Below are 18,134 nucleotides of genomic sequence, written 5' to 3'. Positions count from 1 at the left end.
CTCCCTCCACAGAACCGGAGATGACCTACGGCTTCGTGAGGGTGGAACAGTTCCGGCTGGCGGCCAACCTTAGTAAGTACATCTCGTGGGAGTCTGTGTGTCTCTGGTAATCCTCTGTACCGCTTCCTTCTGCACCAATTCAGTCTGTCTCATCACCACTAGCATTACCTTTCATCACTGCGTTTGTAATTATCACATCCTCCGTACCACTGTTATTATCTGTTGTCACCATCATTGTTTTCCTATTACTACATTCAGTATTCTCACTACCACCGCCACTACGACCACCACCAGTACCACCACCACCACCACCACCACCACGACTGTAGCTAATAACGGAAGTAACACAAATTGCTCCCGCTTAGTCGGAACGGAAAATTTAGTGGCTGTCGGTGAGCATGTTGGTGAATTATGCGCAGTTTTCACCGTTTATGTCCAACGAGGATGTAAATTTTGGTACCTTACTTGCACGCCACCGCGACCAAAGCCACGCCAGTGAAAATTGTGCTCTGGAAAAATTAAATCCCTTATCCAGGCCTTATAGAAGAGACTCTTCTGTTAATTGGGAAAATAAAATGTTAAGGATTGTTAAGTGAACGTTTTCATTTCGTGATAAATGATCGCAGGTGAATTTAACAATTACCAGTTATGGAAATTTTTATCAGTTTAGTTTCGTTCGATGTATGTATGTATGTATGTATGTATGTATGTATGCATGCATGTATCGAAATGTGTTAATTGAATCGTACAGTCTTTTCGCCACCTACCTACCTACACACACACACACACACACACACACACACACACACACACACACACATGTAAACTTGACTTTGCTATTCAAAATAATTTAATACGCTTGATGTACGCCAACCCTCCCTTGCTGTGCCTGATGAAATAGCTGCCTGGCATGGAGGAAAAACACCAGCACGGCGGACTGGGTGCATGGCATCAGGCTCATTCTACTGGTCTACTGGACTCCTGTTCCCACCTCTGTATAAAATCTTTCCCCTGTCCTCATTACCTTTCACGATTACTAGAGATTATCATGAATTCCGCCTTTGTATAGATACTTTCCCCTACTCTGATTACCTTCCCTTTAATAGAAATACTGTAGAACCTTGCTTGGTATAAGATGTTCATCCTATCGTAATTATTTTCCACAATAACTAGAGGACACCACGAAAGCTTCCTCTGTATAAGATATCCCTCCTTTTCTGATTACCTTCCATGATGACTAGAGAATACCATGAAAGCTTCCTCTGTTTAAAATCTCTCCCCCTATCCCGCTTACCTTTCTCGATGACTAGAGGACATCATGAAAGTTCCGTTAATACTGCTTACAAGCATCCCCAGTGTAGGATGTTTCCGTTAAATCGATTGAGTTAGTTTCCCATTAAATTTGACAGTAACGGTGTTTTATCATTGTTTTCACTGTTGGTATCTCCCGTAGCCCTTGGTCAGCCCTCTTCGCATGTTAGACACTGATCTTAATCAGTATAGTATATTATGTAATGCTTTGAATTTTGACCCTAATCTACTGCCATAGAGCGTATCGTTCATCCTATTCTATAACCAAAGCTTAATTACCGAGGAACAGTTAACAGCACACCATCGGATGCCACAATTCATGGCAAATCTCTAACAGAATGGAGTGCTGGCAACAACAGTTCATGACAGACAGACGTATTTAACTCCACCACCAGCAGAACGTGCCGCTAGAGTAGTGGGTGATGTCGTTATGAGTGATGAGCAGGACGGAAGATCAGTGCGAGGGATTGTCAAGGTGTAGCTCCCTATTTGATCCCTATCCCTCACACACACACTCACACACACACACACACACACACACACACACACACACACACACACACACACACACACACACACACACACACACACACACACACACATGCACGCACACACGGCCTGCCGCCTCTGTTTGCGGGCTGAGTACACTACAAATATGGAATGTACTCAACCGTCGCGGGTTTGCGGAATGGTCAGGCTTTTTCAAGGATTATCCTCACTTGACTCGATTTGCTCAGCCTTTCTACGGGTCCCCTCGCGGCCTGCTGTGCCCTGGTCGGTGTGATGCCTCGCCTCTCACTCCGTGTGTGCTACTCCTGGCTCAACTCTGCACTTACCGCGAAATACTGTTGTCCCTCCTTGGCTTAGAATTCGTTAGTTTCCTCTCAGAGTTGTCCTTCTTTGTATTACTGTTGTCTGATGGAGGTTAGTGGTTTTGTTTTTATTTTTGATTTGTTGTCTTTTCCAATTCATTATTTGAAGAGCGTTGTGAAATAGTCTTAATTGTGGTAGAACATTTTTTTTCTTTCTTAATGAAGTTCTTGGTATTTTTATTGTTGTTCCTCATTACCACTCAGTATTAACTGTTCCCTCTTTTTTTTACTTCTTCCTCTTTTCTTTGTCCCCACATATAATATTTTGGTCCGTCCTCCAGGCATACTCTTACCCACTTCTCTGGAACTGCGCTCAAGCATGAAATTTCTCAATTAACTGGAGTGTCTCTACTTTACCAGCCCATTACGTTATAAAACTCCCCAGTAACTGCAAAATAACCTGTTATTTTCCATACTTATAACCAAGGACACACACAAATTGTTACCAAGTCTCCTCGTCTCCAAGAGATATAGATTTTATCTTAAAAACGACGGTACGGGAATTTTTTTTTCCTTATTTTTTTTTTTTTTTTGGTCTGTTTTGATTCACTGTTCCATCACACGATACTCGCTCACCAAATACCTAGAATGTTCTTATATTTCGCATATTTATTCTTTTCCTTTTGCATCGGATGTTTTATTGCGCTTTCTAATGTTCATCCATCTCTTTGGCAGCTTCATGGTTCTCTTTTATCTTAATTATCATTGCATTTTATCTCCCCCGATTCCATGAAGGTTAACATACACGCGTGCCCTGCTGGCGTGCTCGCTTCTTCATTTACTTTGAATTGTTCGTGTAATTGGCGAGTTTATTGGCCTCGTAGAAACTCACTTTTGTTCTCTAACTCCTCGATGCTGTATAATTACCTGGTGCACGGTCTCCATTACTCTATTACATGTACAGCTACTCATAAAAGTTGATTGGGATGAGAGAGAGAGAGAGAGAGAGAGAGAGAGAGAGAGAGAGAGAGAGAGAGAGAGAGAATCCGGTCAGTCCCCATCTGTTTCTTAACGAACACTCCCACTACCTTCAATGAGGGAGTACTCACTATTACCTATATTTCACTAGTTGGTAATACACTATACTTCATGATCTAACCTCGGATCTAGGACGAAATAAATAAATAAACAAGGCTCACGAAGATGTCACTCCCTAAACAGAACAGCCAAATGAATTGTCCAAAGTTGGAGGATAAGTGCCTTGAAACCTCAAGAGGAAATACAGAAGCAGGCAAGGAGACGTAGAACTTGTGATATACTTCTAGTCTTCAGAGTTTTTTCATTGCGTCTTAAGCACACTGATCTGCTGACAGCCTCCTTACAAAATTTAGAAATTGATATATTCTCTTTACATCATATGAATTAGTACTGAAGGAGAACGCTCAGCAAAGGGTGAACGTGACGCGTTATTCTGTTCTGGCCAAAACTGCTCCTCAAATCTCCTTGCTCAATGTCAGAAGTTGCGAGAGAAGCATCACGTGCATTGAAGCAGTGTGTTACAAGTTGAGGCACGCGGTGTGTTAGTTAAAGCTTTGTACCAACACCTTGAATTACTTTTACCGTTATATACAACATCACGTCCTTCATCCTTCATTTTTCCATTGTCCTCCCGTCCATCTTCTTTACCACACACATGATTGCATTCATACGCAAATACTACATGTGCATGGGATAAATAGCTTCATAGAGTGGCTATTTAAAGCGTCATTGTTGTTGTTAGTGTTATTACTATTGATATCAGGCTATACGTATTTATGATTGTTGTTGTTGTTGTTGTTCTTGTTGTTACTACTACTACTACTACTACTACTACTACTACCACTACTATCACCACCACCACTACACTCACCATCACCACCACTACTCGTACCTCCACCACCACCACTACCTGATGTACCCCAGCGTGGACAAGGGAACCTCAAATCCACTCCTAAATATCATGTGTCTAATTAACACACAGCCGGCAGTCACTCGTTACACACAGCCATCGTAAAAATTAATCACCCCATCGAGCAGTTACCAATAAATATCAGAAGTAATTTGACTCCATACACACACACGTACATTTCCAATCAAAGTCATTACCGTTTTGATGCCAATATTCTCTTCTTTTTTTTTTTTTTTCATGTACATAATGGCTGTCGAAAAGTTGGCCCTTTGCATTGAGAAATAAGAACGAGGCAGTGGCGGGAAAGAAAAGAAAAATTTTGATGCATAGAAATGGGCGATATTGAAAGCCTTGAATACTCGATGTGCGACACGGAACCAAGAGACCAAGAGACGAAGAGGAAGCAACAGGCTCTGACTCCTGACTCCAGACACCTTGACTTGTTGTTGTGCAGGAAAGGACGAGACAGACAAGGCAGCCGGGTGATGAAATGAGCATCACATCCACACAGACATATACCACATCACATACGTGCAAATTCAAGACACTTCTCATAATATTTGTGTAATCGTTTAACTGTACTCTTTTAGGAAATAGCACCTGCATTGGATCTTTTTTTTTTCAGACTTCTGTTGGCCTTTTCCAGAGCCACTCTTACAAGATTAAAAAAAAAAAAGTAACAAAATAGAGAATGACACAAATGCTCAACAAATTTACGTCCTTCAAGTCAACTCACGCATTTTGCCTGTCGACATAAGGACACGAGTGAGGAAGAACAACCATAACACTCATACATTGCCTTGGACATTCGTTACAATCCAGGCAAGGCGTGCGTGTGTCTCCTTCCGATGAAACACTAAGACGAGCACACTTCTCAAACGATGGAAGAGTACTTGGAAATCCATCAACAAAAACAAGAAATAAAATAAGAAGTGTCCAGATTTGAGACTTACAATGAAGTGACAAGGCTGTTGACACTTCCGGATGACTGGTGTGTGTGTCTGTGTGTGTGTTTGTGTGTAGTGGAGTGTAGTGTTTGTGTAGTATGTATGTGTGGAGGAGGAGGAGCAGTGGAGGAGAGGAGCAAGTCAAGGCGCCAGGCAGTCACTCGGGTCCAGCAATACCTGCTTTGATCTGATGTATCGGGCACCGCCAGGTAGACGCTGCCCTTTAACAGAGGAGCGGCGTGGCGTTGTGGTGGTGGTGGTGGTGATGGTGGTGGTAGCGGCCTATGACCTTCTTGGCCCCCGTGTGGTGATGCACCGGCCTATGTGGTGACGTGTATGGGGGACGAGGCAGGGAAACAACACCATCAAAAGAGAAAAATGGTTCCAACCTTCAAAGCATGTCTAGGTGTGACGAGTGAAAGAAAACGTAATCCAGGGTGGTGTTTTCTAAAATATCGTAAGTACCTTGGCTTGAGTGAACACCAAGGACCGTTTCAGAACCGAAGAAGAACACTGCCACTAACGCCTCACTACGAGTACACTCATTCAAGACCTGATTTATCGGCCAGTTTCCTCTTTCCCCGCGTCCTTCCCTCTGTTCCTCAGCTTCCAGACTAAAAATACCAGGGCCAGCCGCCGTCCGTCTTCACCTCTGACCTATGTTTCCCGCTGCATATTGCATAATTACACCTTTCCAAATACTGCCGCGGTGGAACTGACCCGCGGCGCCTTTGGCATCCACCAGCGGCCCGAGAACACCCTTTTCCTGCTGCTGCAAAAGATTCCTCCTCCTCCTCCACTAGTACTTTCTCCCGTCACCTTTTACAGTTCCTCCTCCCACGTCACTCTGGTCTTTCAATGTACCAGAAGGCCAACTCCAGATTCCATCTTGACCTCACGCGACATTTTGTCTGGCCTAACCTCATCGGTGACCTTTTGTTTTGATGTGGCCTTATCAGTGGTGACTCACGTATCCCTCCGCTGCCTCTCCCTCCCGCTCCCTTACCTCTGACCTTCCATCCACCACGACACTCCACTCGGCCGTGTCCTCTGCGGCCCTGCGACGTTTCTCTCTCTCTCTCTCTCTCTCTCTCTCTCTCTCTCTCTCTCTCTCTCTCTCTCTCTCTCTCTCTCTCTCTCTCTCTCTCTCTCGGAAAGAACTCTCGGGGTCTCTGTCCAGGTGACCACTTACTTTTCTTTCCTCTCTCTCTCTCTTTCTTTCTTTCTTTCTCCAGCATCAAAGTTCCTCTCACCGCTCCGGCACTCATTACGTCCTGCCTTTTTTTTCTTTATGTAGGCGAGCACGCGTCTAAGCTGCTCACTTTGTTGTCTTTGTGTTAGGACGCTGCCTTGTTTACGCCGCTAGAATGTTTGCACGCCTTGGCTTGTTCTTTATATTAATAGATGTGTGTGTGTGTGTGTGTGTGTGTGTGTGTGTGTGTGTGTGTGTGTGTGTTAGTCTGTGTGTGTACGTAGCTGTCAGTCTGTGTATTTATGTGTCAGTCTGTGTGTTTATGTGTCTGTCTGTTTGTCTGTATGCATGTGTGTGTGTGTGTGTGTGTGTGTGTGTGTGTGTTACAAGATTGTAACTTTTTGTATTATATACTTGTGTTTTGTCAGTAAATTACTACTACTACTACTACTACTACTACTACTACTACTACTACTACTACTACTACTACTACTACTACTACTACTACTACTATTACTACTACTACTACTACTATTACAACTGTGTGTGTGTGTGTGTGTGTGTGTGTGTGTGTGTGTGTGTGAGAGAGAGAGAGAGAGAGAGAGAGAGAGAGAGAGAGAGAGAGAGAGAGAAGGAGGGGGGGAGAGACAGACAGACAGACAGACAGACAGACAGACAGACAGAGAGAGAGAGGCAGAGATAAATAGTTATTGTTCTGTGTTCTTGTTTATATATTTGGCTTTCCAGTGTTGGTATGTTTATTTATGTGTTATTCATTTATTTTTGGCGCTTATTTCAAACATATTCTGTACATTTTTGTTTTGCTTTATTTTTGTGTTTGTACAAATGTTGGTTATTCAAAGCGTTTCTATTCACACACGTTGTTCATTTTGTTCAGCCTTCCCTTTGGTGACTTTTCTTTTCTTTGTATTACTCTTGATCTCTTTATTTCAATGTGCTCCTTTTAATAATACCAACTCATTATTATCTTTTTCTGTTATTTATTACCTCCATGTACTAATTATTACCTATACCCTCGTTATCTTCACTTTCAATTAATTATCTTCATCTGTTAGTTACTTTTTTCTTCACCTGCTATTAATTAACTTCGTCTCATTGTTATTTTCACCTGCTGCTTATTATCTGAACCCGTTATTCGTTTTCATCACCTGCTACTTGTTACCCTCACCTGCTAGTCTTCCCAAGAGTTCGTTCACCTCTTCTGTTTTTTTTTTCTTTTCTTTTTTTTTCTTTTCCCGTGTATTTTTTTTTTCTTTTTTTATACCACCTCATTTGTTCTTCTTGTTTATATTGCCTCATTATTCTCACCTGCTGCTCTTCCCGCACGTTCGCTTATCTTACGTTCATTTTTTTTTTTTTTTTTTACATAGATCTGGTTCCTTTTAGTTTAGCTTACCATATTCCTTGGTTTTATATTTGTCTTATTAATTCGTTGTCATCTGTTGTCGTACATTTTTTTTTCTATCTTTGTTTAATCTCTTTACTTTGCAGTTATTATTTGTTTTTCCTTCATTTTCTTCTTTGAATTCCTTGACTTTCCTTCTCTTATAAATAGTTTAATCATTTCTCTCTCTCTCTCTCTCTCTCTCTCTCTCTCTCTCTCTCTCTCTCTCTCTCTCTCTCTCTCTCTCTCTCTCTCTCTCTCTCTCTCTCTCTCTATCTATCTATCTATCTATCTATCTATCTATCTATATATATGTCAAGTATTCGTTCTTCAAACATGAGTCTCTCTTACCGGTGCATAGTAAATCTCTCAGAACATTCCCTCTCCACCACACCTCTGACCCTTCGCTCACACTGCCTCCTGCCTCTTCAGTGTGTGCCAGGGAGCCGCGCCTGTTGCCGGACCCGCTGGCCTGCCTGGACTATCAGTACGTGGCGGCGCTGCTCACCCAGGGTCTCCACCTCTCCGATGACACTGAGGTCCTGGTAAGTAAGTCCTCTCTCTTCTCTTCGCTGTGTTTGGTGTTAAGTGATGTTCTATTTTTTTTTTTCACTATATTCTATTTCTTTTTTTTTATCTTGCCTTCTTTCTCTTCTACTGTTTTTTTGTGTGTGTGTGTTTTTCTCTCCTGTTTTCGAAAGGCTTTTATTTTCTATGTTAACTTTAATTTCTGTTACGTTTTGTCATTCTCTTTGCTTTCTCTCGTACTGATTTTTTTTATTTCTGCTCTCCTACTCTTTCTTTCTTTCTTAACCCTCTTATTGTTTTTTTTTCTTTCTTCCTACTTTCACTACTTTTTCTCTTTCCTTCTCCCTCTTCTATGGTCTGTTCTCCTTCTCTCCTACTCTGTTTTTCTTCCTATTTCCTCTCTCTCTCTCTCTCTCTCTCTCTCTCTCTCTCTCTCTCTCTCTCTCTCTCTCTCTCTCTCTCTCTCTCTCTCTCTCTCTCTCTCTCTCTCTCTCTCTCTCCTTAGCTTCTTCCTTCCTCTCTTCTTTTGTTTCAACTTTCTTATCTCAATTTTCATCTTTCCGGTTTCTTCCTCACCCCTTCATTCCGATTTTCTTGTTATCTTTTTCTCTCTGCTCCTCCTCCTCCTCCTCTTCTGAATTGCGGCTTTCTTTCCTTCTTTCTTTTCTTTTCTGCCTCTCTCGTTCATTCTCATGTCTCCTTCTCTCTCCCTCTCCTTTTCTTTTTTATCCCTTTATCCCTCATTACCTCTCTCGCTTCTCACTTCCTTCCTCCTTCCTGCTCATTTCCCCTTCCCTGTTTCCTCATTTCTCTTCCTGTCCTCCCTTCATTCTTTCTTCTTACCTCTTCCGTCTTCTTTCTCCTCCTACTCATCCCGTATTCTTTCCTTCCTTCGCCTGCCTTCCATCACTCTGTCTACTTCTTCCATATATTTCTTCCTCCATCTCTCCTTCGATCTTTTCTGTTCAATCTTGTTTTTTTTTTTTCATTCTCAAATCTCCGACCATTTTCTCTCCGGGCAAGTTTTCTTTTTCTACCTCATATATTTTTGCCGTTATTTACGTTCCTTAATATTTCCGCAAACTTCTTACCCGTTTACTCTACTCCTTCCTAGTTTAGTTTTGCTTTCTCCTCTTCCTTCTTCTTTTTCCCTCAAACTTTACCTTCGTTCTTTTACTCTTGTCTTGATTTTTTTTTTTCTCGCTTTTCTCTCCTATACTAAACGGAACTTTTGGTAGACGTCTCTCTCTCTCTCTCTCTCTCTCTCTCTCTCTCTCTCTCTCTCTATCCAGACTGAGAAAACTTTCCTCTGTAAGGGTTTTCCGCCCCGCTGGCTGCCTTACGAAGGGCGCTTTGGTGCTCTCCTCCGTCATGCCGTTGCCGCGTCGCCCGCCAGTCAGTCCCTTGGCCACGGAAACCCTTCTCGTGTAAGTTCCTCTCAGTATGGAAACGCCTAAAAGAGCAACGAATTCTCCTCATCCATAAAAAGGCCCGACATCCCAGAGTCCCTGTCGCTCTCGGTTCTACTTCATTGTTAAAACCCTTTGAGCCAATGACAAGCGGGGGAAAATGCGCCTCTTGCGTCTCCTGAGCAACGGAAGTCGGTGGGTGAGCCTCCGCTTCACCCCACCAATCCTTGTACTCCGCTGCAGGTTCTTTTTGATTCGCTTGCCGGAAACTGAAACCAGTGATATGAAAAGCTGGATTTTTCACGTGTCGAGCACCTCGCTTTTGAAATTCACTTGTGACTTGCATGCAGACAGACACTCGTGAGGCTCTTATCTTGTGTGAAATGCGATGAAATAGACCCGTCTTTCTCGCATTGGACTGTATTCTGCAGCGAATTGACACGTTCTCACTATTACTTCAAAGGGAAATCGTTGTGGCTTTTAAGTGTAGTTCTCAAGAGTGTTTCTATGATTATGGCAGGTATTTTCAAGCGCTCTGGCATCTTATCATGACCGCTGCTAACATACATACTCTTCGAATGGAAATGACTGTAGTTTTTCAAGTGTGTTTACGTGTTTACAGTATTAGTCTGACATCCTGCGTCATTACCAAGAAAAAAAAATCACGCTTTTAAAACCCAACCCAACTGATGATCGTTATGACCTTTGAAAATAGTCGTGATGAGTGAACAAAACGGTTAAGAATACAAGCCTATGTCCTCCCGTTTGTACCCTTCAATCAATTTTCTCCAATCCTCTCTCCTATCCCACCAATCAGTCAAACCTTACTTCTCTTCCTCCCTTCCATTCGTTTTCTCCAAGTCTTCCTCTCTTCTTCCTCTCCTTCCTTCCAGACATCCTTAGCTTCTGCCCTTCGTCCTCATCCAGCAAGCAGAGGAGATACGCAGGAGATGGAGGAGGTGAAGGTGGAGGAGGCGGGAGGAACAAGGCTGGTTTGGCATTGGTGTGCGTGATCCATCGCCTTTAATGACGTGGCGACGCTGGATTACTCTTGTTATAACGCTCACAAGGTCAAGATAATGCACATCCACTTCCCTGCTCCCCTTCCCCCCTCTCTCTCTCTCTCTCTCTCTCTCTCTCTCTCTCTCTCTCTCTCTCTCTCTCTCTCTCTCTCTGGCGTGATAAGTTGAACAGCTTTCCATATTTAGTCATGCAACATAATTATCACATAAAAGTCTCCATTTTTTTCTTTTTTTTTTTCATTTTGTCCCGCGCAGAACAAAGATGCACTGTCACAGCAACAGAAAAGTCCACATAGCCAATTATTCCGCGTCTTCCTGTTCGCATTTGTGTTTGCCCCTTTAAATACAGAACGGAAGGGTTGGGCGGTAGACGTAGTGTTCTTCGTTCTTATCGTTAATATCGCAGTTCCGTCTGTTGATCTCCTCGTTACAGCGAATCTCTATGGTCGTGTTGCGTTTACAGGTGTGAGGTGATCCACGTATGTATCTTATAGAAAACGTAAGCTTTAATATTATCTCATATGGAAAGACATAAATATACAAGCTAATTCAGTGTTGTTCTCTTCGTCATATCTGTGCTACACTTAATATGAGGTGACGCAACGAAGTAATTGATATGGGTGTGGAGAGAATATTATATAACTTATTTAAACTTATCCTCCTCTTGATACGTATGAGTGTTTATATCTATCGGTGAAGGAATCAGACCTTATCCGCCCCGTCAGTACCCAAGATGCCATTGTTCTTCATCCAATTAGTGTTGCCTTGTATTTATTTATTTATTTTTTTCCATAACGTCTCCGCCTCCTTTACTCATCCTTGTCCTTCTTTTATTCTTCCATCCTCCTTCTCATCTCCCCGAACTCCTTGTCATCCCACCCTCCTTTTATTCGTTCTAATCTTCTTCTCCTCTCCTTCTTTCCCTCAGTCTATCCTCCTCCTACTCCTCCTCCTCCTCCTCCCACATGCATTTTCCCTTCTTTCCTCATACATCTCTTCCTTTACCTCCTCCTGTTTGCTTTTCCCTTCCATCATACACAACCTCCTCCTTCTCTTCCTCCTACTCCTTCTCTTCCTCCTCCTCCTCCTCCTCCTTCTCCTCCTCCTGAGTGTTCGTCGTGCCCCTCAGCACTTGAGAGTCCTTTGCATCCCCTTCATCACCTGTATTCCATTCCAGGGATTAAGAAGAGAGACTGTGAAGTGGATTTGTGAGGCCATACCCGTTGCTGTGTTGAGAGATACAGAAGTAAAGACGTATATATGTGTGTGTGTGTGTGTGTGTGTGTGTGTGTGTGTGTACCTCTCTCTCTCTCTCTCTCTCTCTCTCTCTCTCTCTCTCTCTCTCTCTCTCTCTCTCTCTCTCTCTCTCTCTCTCTTGTAAGTCTCCCATTCTTCTTGCTTTTTCATGTTTTTTTTATCATATTTGTTGTTGTTGTTGTTGTTGTTGTTGTTGTTTTCTTGTTCCTTGTTTTTTTCTTGTTTTTTTTCTTATTCTTGTTCTTATTGTTATTGTTCTTGTTCTAGTTCTTCTTTCTCTTTTTCTCCTTCTTCTTCTTCTTCTTCTTCCTCTCCTCCTCCTCCTCCTCCTCCTCCTCCTCCTCCTCCTCCGCCCACTTGGATGAAAAATTTCCCAGCGATGAAGTTTATCTCGCCTTATAACTTGATCACTCTTCGTCATTAGCTGCACTCCCTCCTCCTCCTCCTCCTCCCCTCCCTCCCTTTTCTTCTTCCCCTGCTTCTCTTCCTTTTGATCTCTCTCTCTCTCTCTCTCTCTCTCTCTCTCTCTCTCTCTCTCTCTCTCTCTCTCTCTCTCTCTCTCTCTCTCTCTCTCTCTCTCTCTCTCTCTCTCTCTCTCCACTTTGATTCTTCTCTTTTATCCCCTCCACTCCCATCTTCTTGCCCTGTTGCTCCTCCTCCTCTTCCGTCTCCTCCATCCATCCACTTTCCTTTTTTTTCCATCCTTAGCCACTCCTCCTCCTCATCATCATCATCCAACTCTCTTTCTCTTCCTCCTCCTCCTCCTCCTCCTCCTCCTCTTCCTCCTCCTCCTCCTCGTCTCTTTCTTTTCTCAGCATCCCACGAATCTTCAGTGCTCCCCTCTTCCTCATTCACTCTCCATTATCATATCTTTCCTTTCCTCTCTTCTTTATCTCCCTTACGTTTATGTAACCTCCTTAACCGCCTCTGTTCATTACATTTTCCCTGCCTTTTGAAAGCTTTCATCTCTCCTCTTCTCTCCTTTCCTCTCTCTTAATTTCTTTTTCTTTTCATTAACGTTCCTTTCTCTTTTCCTCATCCCACTCTCTCCCTTTCTTTCTCTCTCTGTCTCTTTCTCTCTCCCTCTTTCTCTTCCTTTCCTCACCTCCCTTGAGATGACTTTGATCAGCCTCTCTCATTTCAAACTCTCCATTAACCTCGAGAATAACGCCCTGCAGGGGAGGGTGAGGCGGAGGCGGGCCAGACCAGACCTTCCCCCTGCTAGTCTGTATCTATTTACTTAAGGAGTTTTGAAATTTATATAATATTTTGCTGTGCACGTGTGGGTGTTGGTGAGGACGGTAGTGGTGGTGGTGGTGGTGGTGGTGGTGGTGGTGGTTGGGGTTGGGGTATGTGTTTTGTGTGTGTGTGTGTGTGTGTGTGTGTGTGTGTGTGTGTGTGTGGATTTATGACTTGTTTCCTGTTTGTGCGCGTGTTAGCTTGTCTGTGTCTCTCGTCTCTCTCTCTCTCTCTCTCTCTCTCTCTCTCTCTCTCTCTCTCTCTCTCTCTCTCTCTCTCTCTCTCTCTCTCTCTCTCTCTCGTCATAGCTGCATTAAATATCTTTCCTGAACTTATTTGCCGCATATATTTTTTTCCTGATTAATGCCCAGCCTGGAAGGAGCACCTCATGAGGAGAATTTCCCAGTAAATCCTGAGCCACGAGGGTTTAATAATCTTGACCTCTTTACAGGTGTGTGATAAGATCCAGGGTTTTCGAGTTGGATGGGCACTGGGTGCCGCCCTAGACTACCTCCAGAACCACTGAGACCCGCTGAGTACGCCGGACGAAAGGAATTACCGAGGGGAAAAATAAGTGGATGAAAATAGATTTCCCGGCCACCAGTCTCTTCTCCACCGCTCCCCCCTCCCCCGCCACCAACCCTCCACCACCCCACGTGCTGACAGATAGAGGAGCGAGAGAGAAGAGGAACGTGGGCGGCGGAGTCTCCCTACGAAGAAGCTCATTGTGATATTTTTAAGTAACTCATGCGTCGATTGTGTCTCACCCGCCTCCTGCCTCACCCGTACACTGGACATGCTACGTACAGGTGCATTTATGACAGTCCCTCCTTTCCTGGTAAACAAGGCAATCAGAAACAAGACAATTAGTAGATCCTCTAACCTCAGTTGCAAAGGTCTTGATCATCATAATGAGTGGCGGTGAGCAGTGGAGGCGGGTGGAATAGATCTAGCATCAGTCTGTATTTTACTCCATGTACTGCCACTTATTGAGAGGAGACTGCACTACTCTCCCGTGTTCCCCAAGCCACGCTACCTAAGGGGAGTGCCCTGAGTTACCATGGTTGTGTTACCATTACCCTACATTGTCTGCCCATGCCCACAATAGCTAGTAAACCGAGTGCTGGGGAGTGCCACGGTGCCTCCCCCTTTATTGTGTCCATGCCTGTGTTGGTGGTTACTCGTACGTTTCACCGCTGGCCTCCCTCTCAGCGTTGTCTTGGTAGTGTCTCGCTGGTGGTGTCCCCTGCCCGTGTCCCTCTCCTCCCCCGCACTGACTCACTCATTATCTCGGCTCCTCGACGCCCACACAGCCCGGCACACCCAACTATCGTGTCTTCACTTGTCAGCCGTCCTCGTCACCTGGCCTCTCTATTAACAAATGGCAATTTCAAGTTGTGTTACCACGAATTTCCCGCCTTGAGCAGGAGGAATGGTCTCGAGATAGGAGTTACGCTGCTCCTGGTCTCTCTAAGTGTAAAAGGGAAAAAAGCTTGAAATATCTGGGGAAAATACTGCAGGAAATAATTAAGGGCAAGGAGAAAGTCTATGCAAAACTGGTGTTATTCGCTGCTTCTTCCTTTGATAGTTTCTCCCTCGCCCTCAGCCAGAATCTCTCAAGATTTTCGTGTCCATGTTTTCCAGCGGCAGCAAATAATAAATTGAAGCCAGACCCATTCAGCTTCCGCCGCTGGCCACAGTTAACAAGTTTGCAGGAGTGGCGCGCGGACCCAACACGCCACTGACTCGCAATTGCCTCAGCTGAAGGTCGCGCGACATCAACACTTTACTCTTTCTATTGGATTCTAGCATTACATTTTTTCTTTTTTTTTTTTTCGTCAGTTTTCAATTTCACGTTCTGTGGATAATCGCCGCTCTTGTTACGGCGTCCTGCGCTGCCACCACGCAGAGGAATTACACTACACGCTTAAAGGTGGTTCGATTGGTGATGCTCGGTATTTTAAATCGTTGCTTAGCACCGCGAAGCAACAAATCTGTGTTTCTATCAAGGCGCACAGTAGTATGCTGAGAGAAAAATTAGTAAGGTACGTTGTGTGGCTTTCGATGTAGTCATAGGGAGAGGAATAAACACTGAACACAGGACGCTGGTGGTGTAACGAGAACACAGCAACTAATTGACATTGGAAGTAAGTAGTAATACCAGCTTGCTTTGTACGTTAGAATGCCTCATAATGTCTCTTATATACGTCATCGTAACTATTCTGTCTCTGACAAGACAAGATAGTACATATCATTATAAACAGCCTTGTAAGGGATAACTAGTACACTGCTGTTTGTTCTTCCTTATGTTCATTAGGTGTTCCCGTGTTATTCTCCATGGTAACATTTTTGCAGTCCCGTGGCGAGCCAATAAGTATCTCTGGTATCTAGCTGGAGTCGTCACACGCAGAGCAAAGGCATTGACACGTAGCTCAAGATGGTGTGGTGCGGAGTGATGCGGGCGCCAGTATGCCGCTGCCCAGCCTGCGGGAGGTAATGATGGAGCAACGCCTGTGACTCCTCAGCGTGCTGCCTGGCACAAGAGATGATAAGAGACTAGAAAATAAAAAAGTAAAGACTGGACACTGACTTCCCTGATCGCTGTCGGTCTCTCTTTCGCTCTAAAACCACAGGCATTAGAAACCACACGAAAGTTGCATGAAATAAGTGAAATGTGAGATTGTATTCTCGTAAATAGGATGAGCTTCATAAAAGTAAGTCATTATAGTATTATTTAAGCCTCCGCAGGACACGACGTAGCGAGTTGTCTCATTATTTTAGTGTGTGTGTGTGTGGGTGTGTTTGTATTTTACTTTCAATGTTTTTTTTTTTTTCCAAAGGGTTATATGGTGGGAATTTACTGGGGAATTAATACATGAGTGAGTGAGTGAGTGAGTGCGTGAGTGAGGGCAGCATGTTAAGTTTACGTTACTTCCTGATTAATTATCTCAAGAAACGAGCACTTCCTCACTAGGACGTAAGATTTTGTAGTGCAGAACTGAGAAATATTGCATTTTTATTCCTCCTAATGAGACAACTTGCTCAAGAGGCTGTACATATTCGAAAAATCGTCCTCTGGAGTTAGTGGTAGGGCGGTTCACCAGTGTGGCTCTTCTCTTCAGCCTCCCTCCACTGCCACTCCGCCATGCTCTCGAGAGCTCCAGGAAACACTTAATTTTACAATCTTCACAGCATCAGGAGGCGCAATACTGGCTGGTGACCTGATCCGCGGCCTCGTCCCACCGCCACTGGCACCCTCAGCCTCTTGTGGCGCTGGCAAGGGCAACGCCAGGACTGCTCGATTACTCCCCTAATTTAGTTACCAGATTGGAAACTGCCGTGCCAGTCACTGCGTCTGATACAGGAGTGCTCGTAATATTGGCGGGCATATTACTGGAATATGGTGACAACTGTAAAGCACGGTCTGTGAGATTAATAGCTTGTGTACGATAGTAACGCAGTTCTGTACCGCGTCCCTCATAGCCCGGAGCAGCAAGGCGCCCCACTCCTGACTGCTGCCCAGCGGTAACAGATACGTAACGTGCGCGTCACGAACTAAAACAGACGATTACAGTTAATAGTTGGAAGCGTGTGATAGTGTGTCACAATTACTATGTTGAGCTGTCGCCCTGCCGAGGGAGGGAGGCAGCCTCAGCCCGTCACTGCCAGACCACTGCGGACCTCACGTGTGCGTGTGCGACGTCACGGAAGGTAGTCAGCGATCCTTCATGGAAGCAGGTCCTCAGCCTTCCTCATGACCTATCATAAGGTATTTAATTTATTGATATTTCATCATCAGTGATAATTCGGTGACGTCCTAACATCGGCAATAACCTTCAGTGACGTCAGGGTATTGATAAAGATATTATTTTGTCTTGGTCACGTGTTGTATATGATCACTACCTCATGGAAACCACATCTGCCATAGCGACCTAAGCTAAACTAAGTTGACCAGTTCCTGCCAAGACAAGCTTTCGGTCTGTAATTTTATTTGTACTAAGCGTTTATACTACTGTAAGGTGACTCAGATGGAAGTAAGACGAAAATAAAGATAATCTGTTTTGGAAATAGCAGTGTTTCCCTTTCCTTCCTCCACCTCTCTTCGCAGCGAGGGCACCGCCTCCCGCGGAAGTCACGCCGCAGCACTCAGAACAAGGCGTCACGGCTGCATGGTGTTCGTCACTTCAAATAGGAGGAGGAGGACAGTAGCAGCAATAAACTTTGTGATAATAGTGGTAGTAGAATTAGTACTGGTTGTTGATGTTATCTTGGGTGGTGGTGGTGGTGGTGGTGGTGGCAACTCAGCGCACGGTGTCCTCGCACACACGATCATCCAACATTCCATGCTGAGAGGCATCTACAAGCTTAACGACCAGTTGGTGTTGATAATACTGATGACTTTGTACATGTTGCCAGTTCGTTTATTAAAGTGTACCGTGTGAATTGAATAAAAAAATCAGATTGTTAGTGTTCGGTAATTAGGGAGCTTCAAAAGATTAGACAAAGTTATAATGATGATGATAGGTAGAAATAAATAGGTAGGTATGTTTAGTACAGGGACTGCCACCGATAGGTTTAATGGCTTCTTGCAGTTTCCCTTACTTTCTTATCTTCTTATATAACAACGATAGTGCCAAGTGTACACTGTATAATGGAATGTCTAGGAAGTAGGAACATGTATTTTTCTTCCGTAAATAAAACCATTATTATTTTCATTTATTTATTTATCTTTTATTTATTTATTTTTTTTATTTATCTATTTTTCTATTTATTCATTTATTTGTTTTTTTGTTTTTTTTGTTTTTTGCGAACTACAGCAGCTCGTCTTGGTATCCTGAGAACACGCAATTGGACAGCCTCACGTGACGTAATGATGAAAACGCATGTGATTGGCTCGTGCACTGGGGTACCACTACACTCCCTCTCCTCAGCACACACGGCCTCTCAGTTCCCACTCAGCAAGGGAATAGAGTACGGGTATGTCTGTGTTTGTGTGTGTTCGACTCGTACCAACCACAAAAGACTCGTGTAAGTAACAGTGTTGAACTTAGGAAGCTAGTGAGG

The 18,134-nt window shown here is 43.9% G+C and overlaps 1 protein-coding gene across 1 annotated transcript in view; it reads left to right on the top strand.

Annotated features, from left to right (window-relative positions):
- LOC135100863 (uncharacterized) overlaps positions 1 to 17,138 on the top strand; it is a 42,729-nt gene extending 25,591 nt beyond the window's left edge. The window contains exons 8-10 of the mRNA XM_064004375.1: positions 13 to 72; positions 8,048 to 8,160; positions 13,522 to 17,138. Coding sequence (XP_063860445.1) covers positions 13 to 72; positions 8,048 to 8,160; positions 13,522 to 13,596 — 248 coding nt within the window. The 3' untranslated portion in view covers positions 13,597 to 17,138. The remainder of the gene's footprint in view (positions 1 to 12; positions 73 to 8,047; positions 8,161 to 13,521) is intronic.
- Positions 17,139 to 18,134: the final 996 nt, after the last annotated feature.

The sequence above is a fragment of the Scylla paramamosain genome, chromosome 5 (assembly GCF_035594125.1).
Source record: "Scylla paramamosain isolate STU-SP2022 chromosome 5, ASM3559412v1, whole genome shotgun sequence".
Taxonomy (NCBI): domain Eukaryota; kingdom Metazoa; phylum Arthropoda; class Malacostraca; order Decapoda; family Portunidae; genus Scylla; species Scylla paramamosain.
This window is presented reverse-complemented; position numbering and strand designations above follow the sequence as displayed.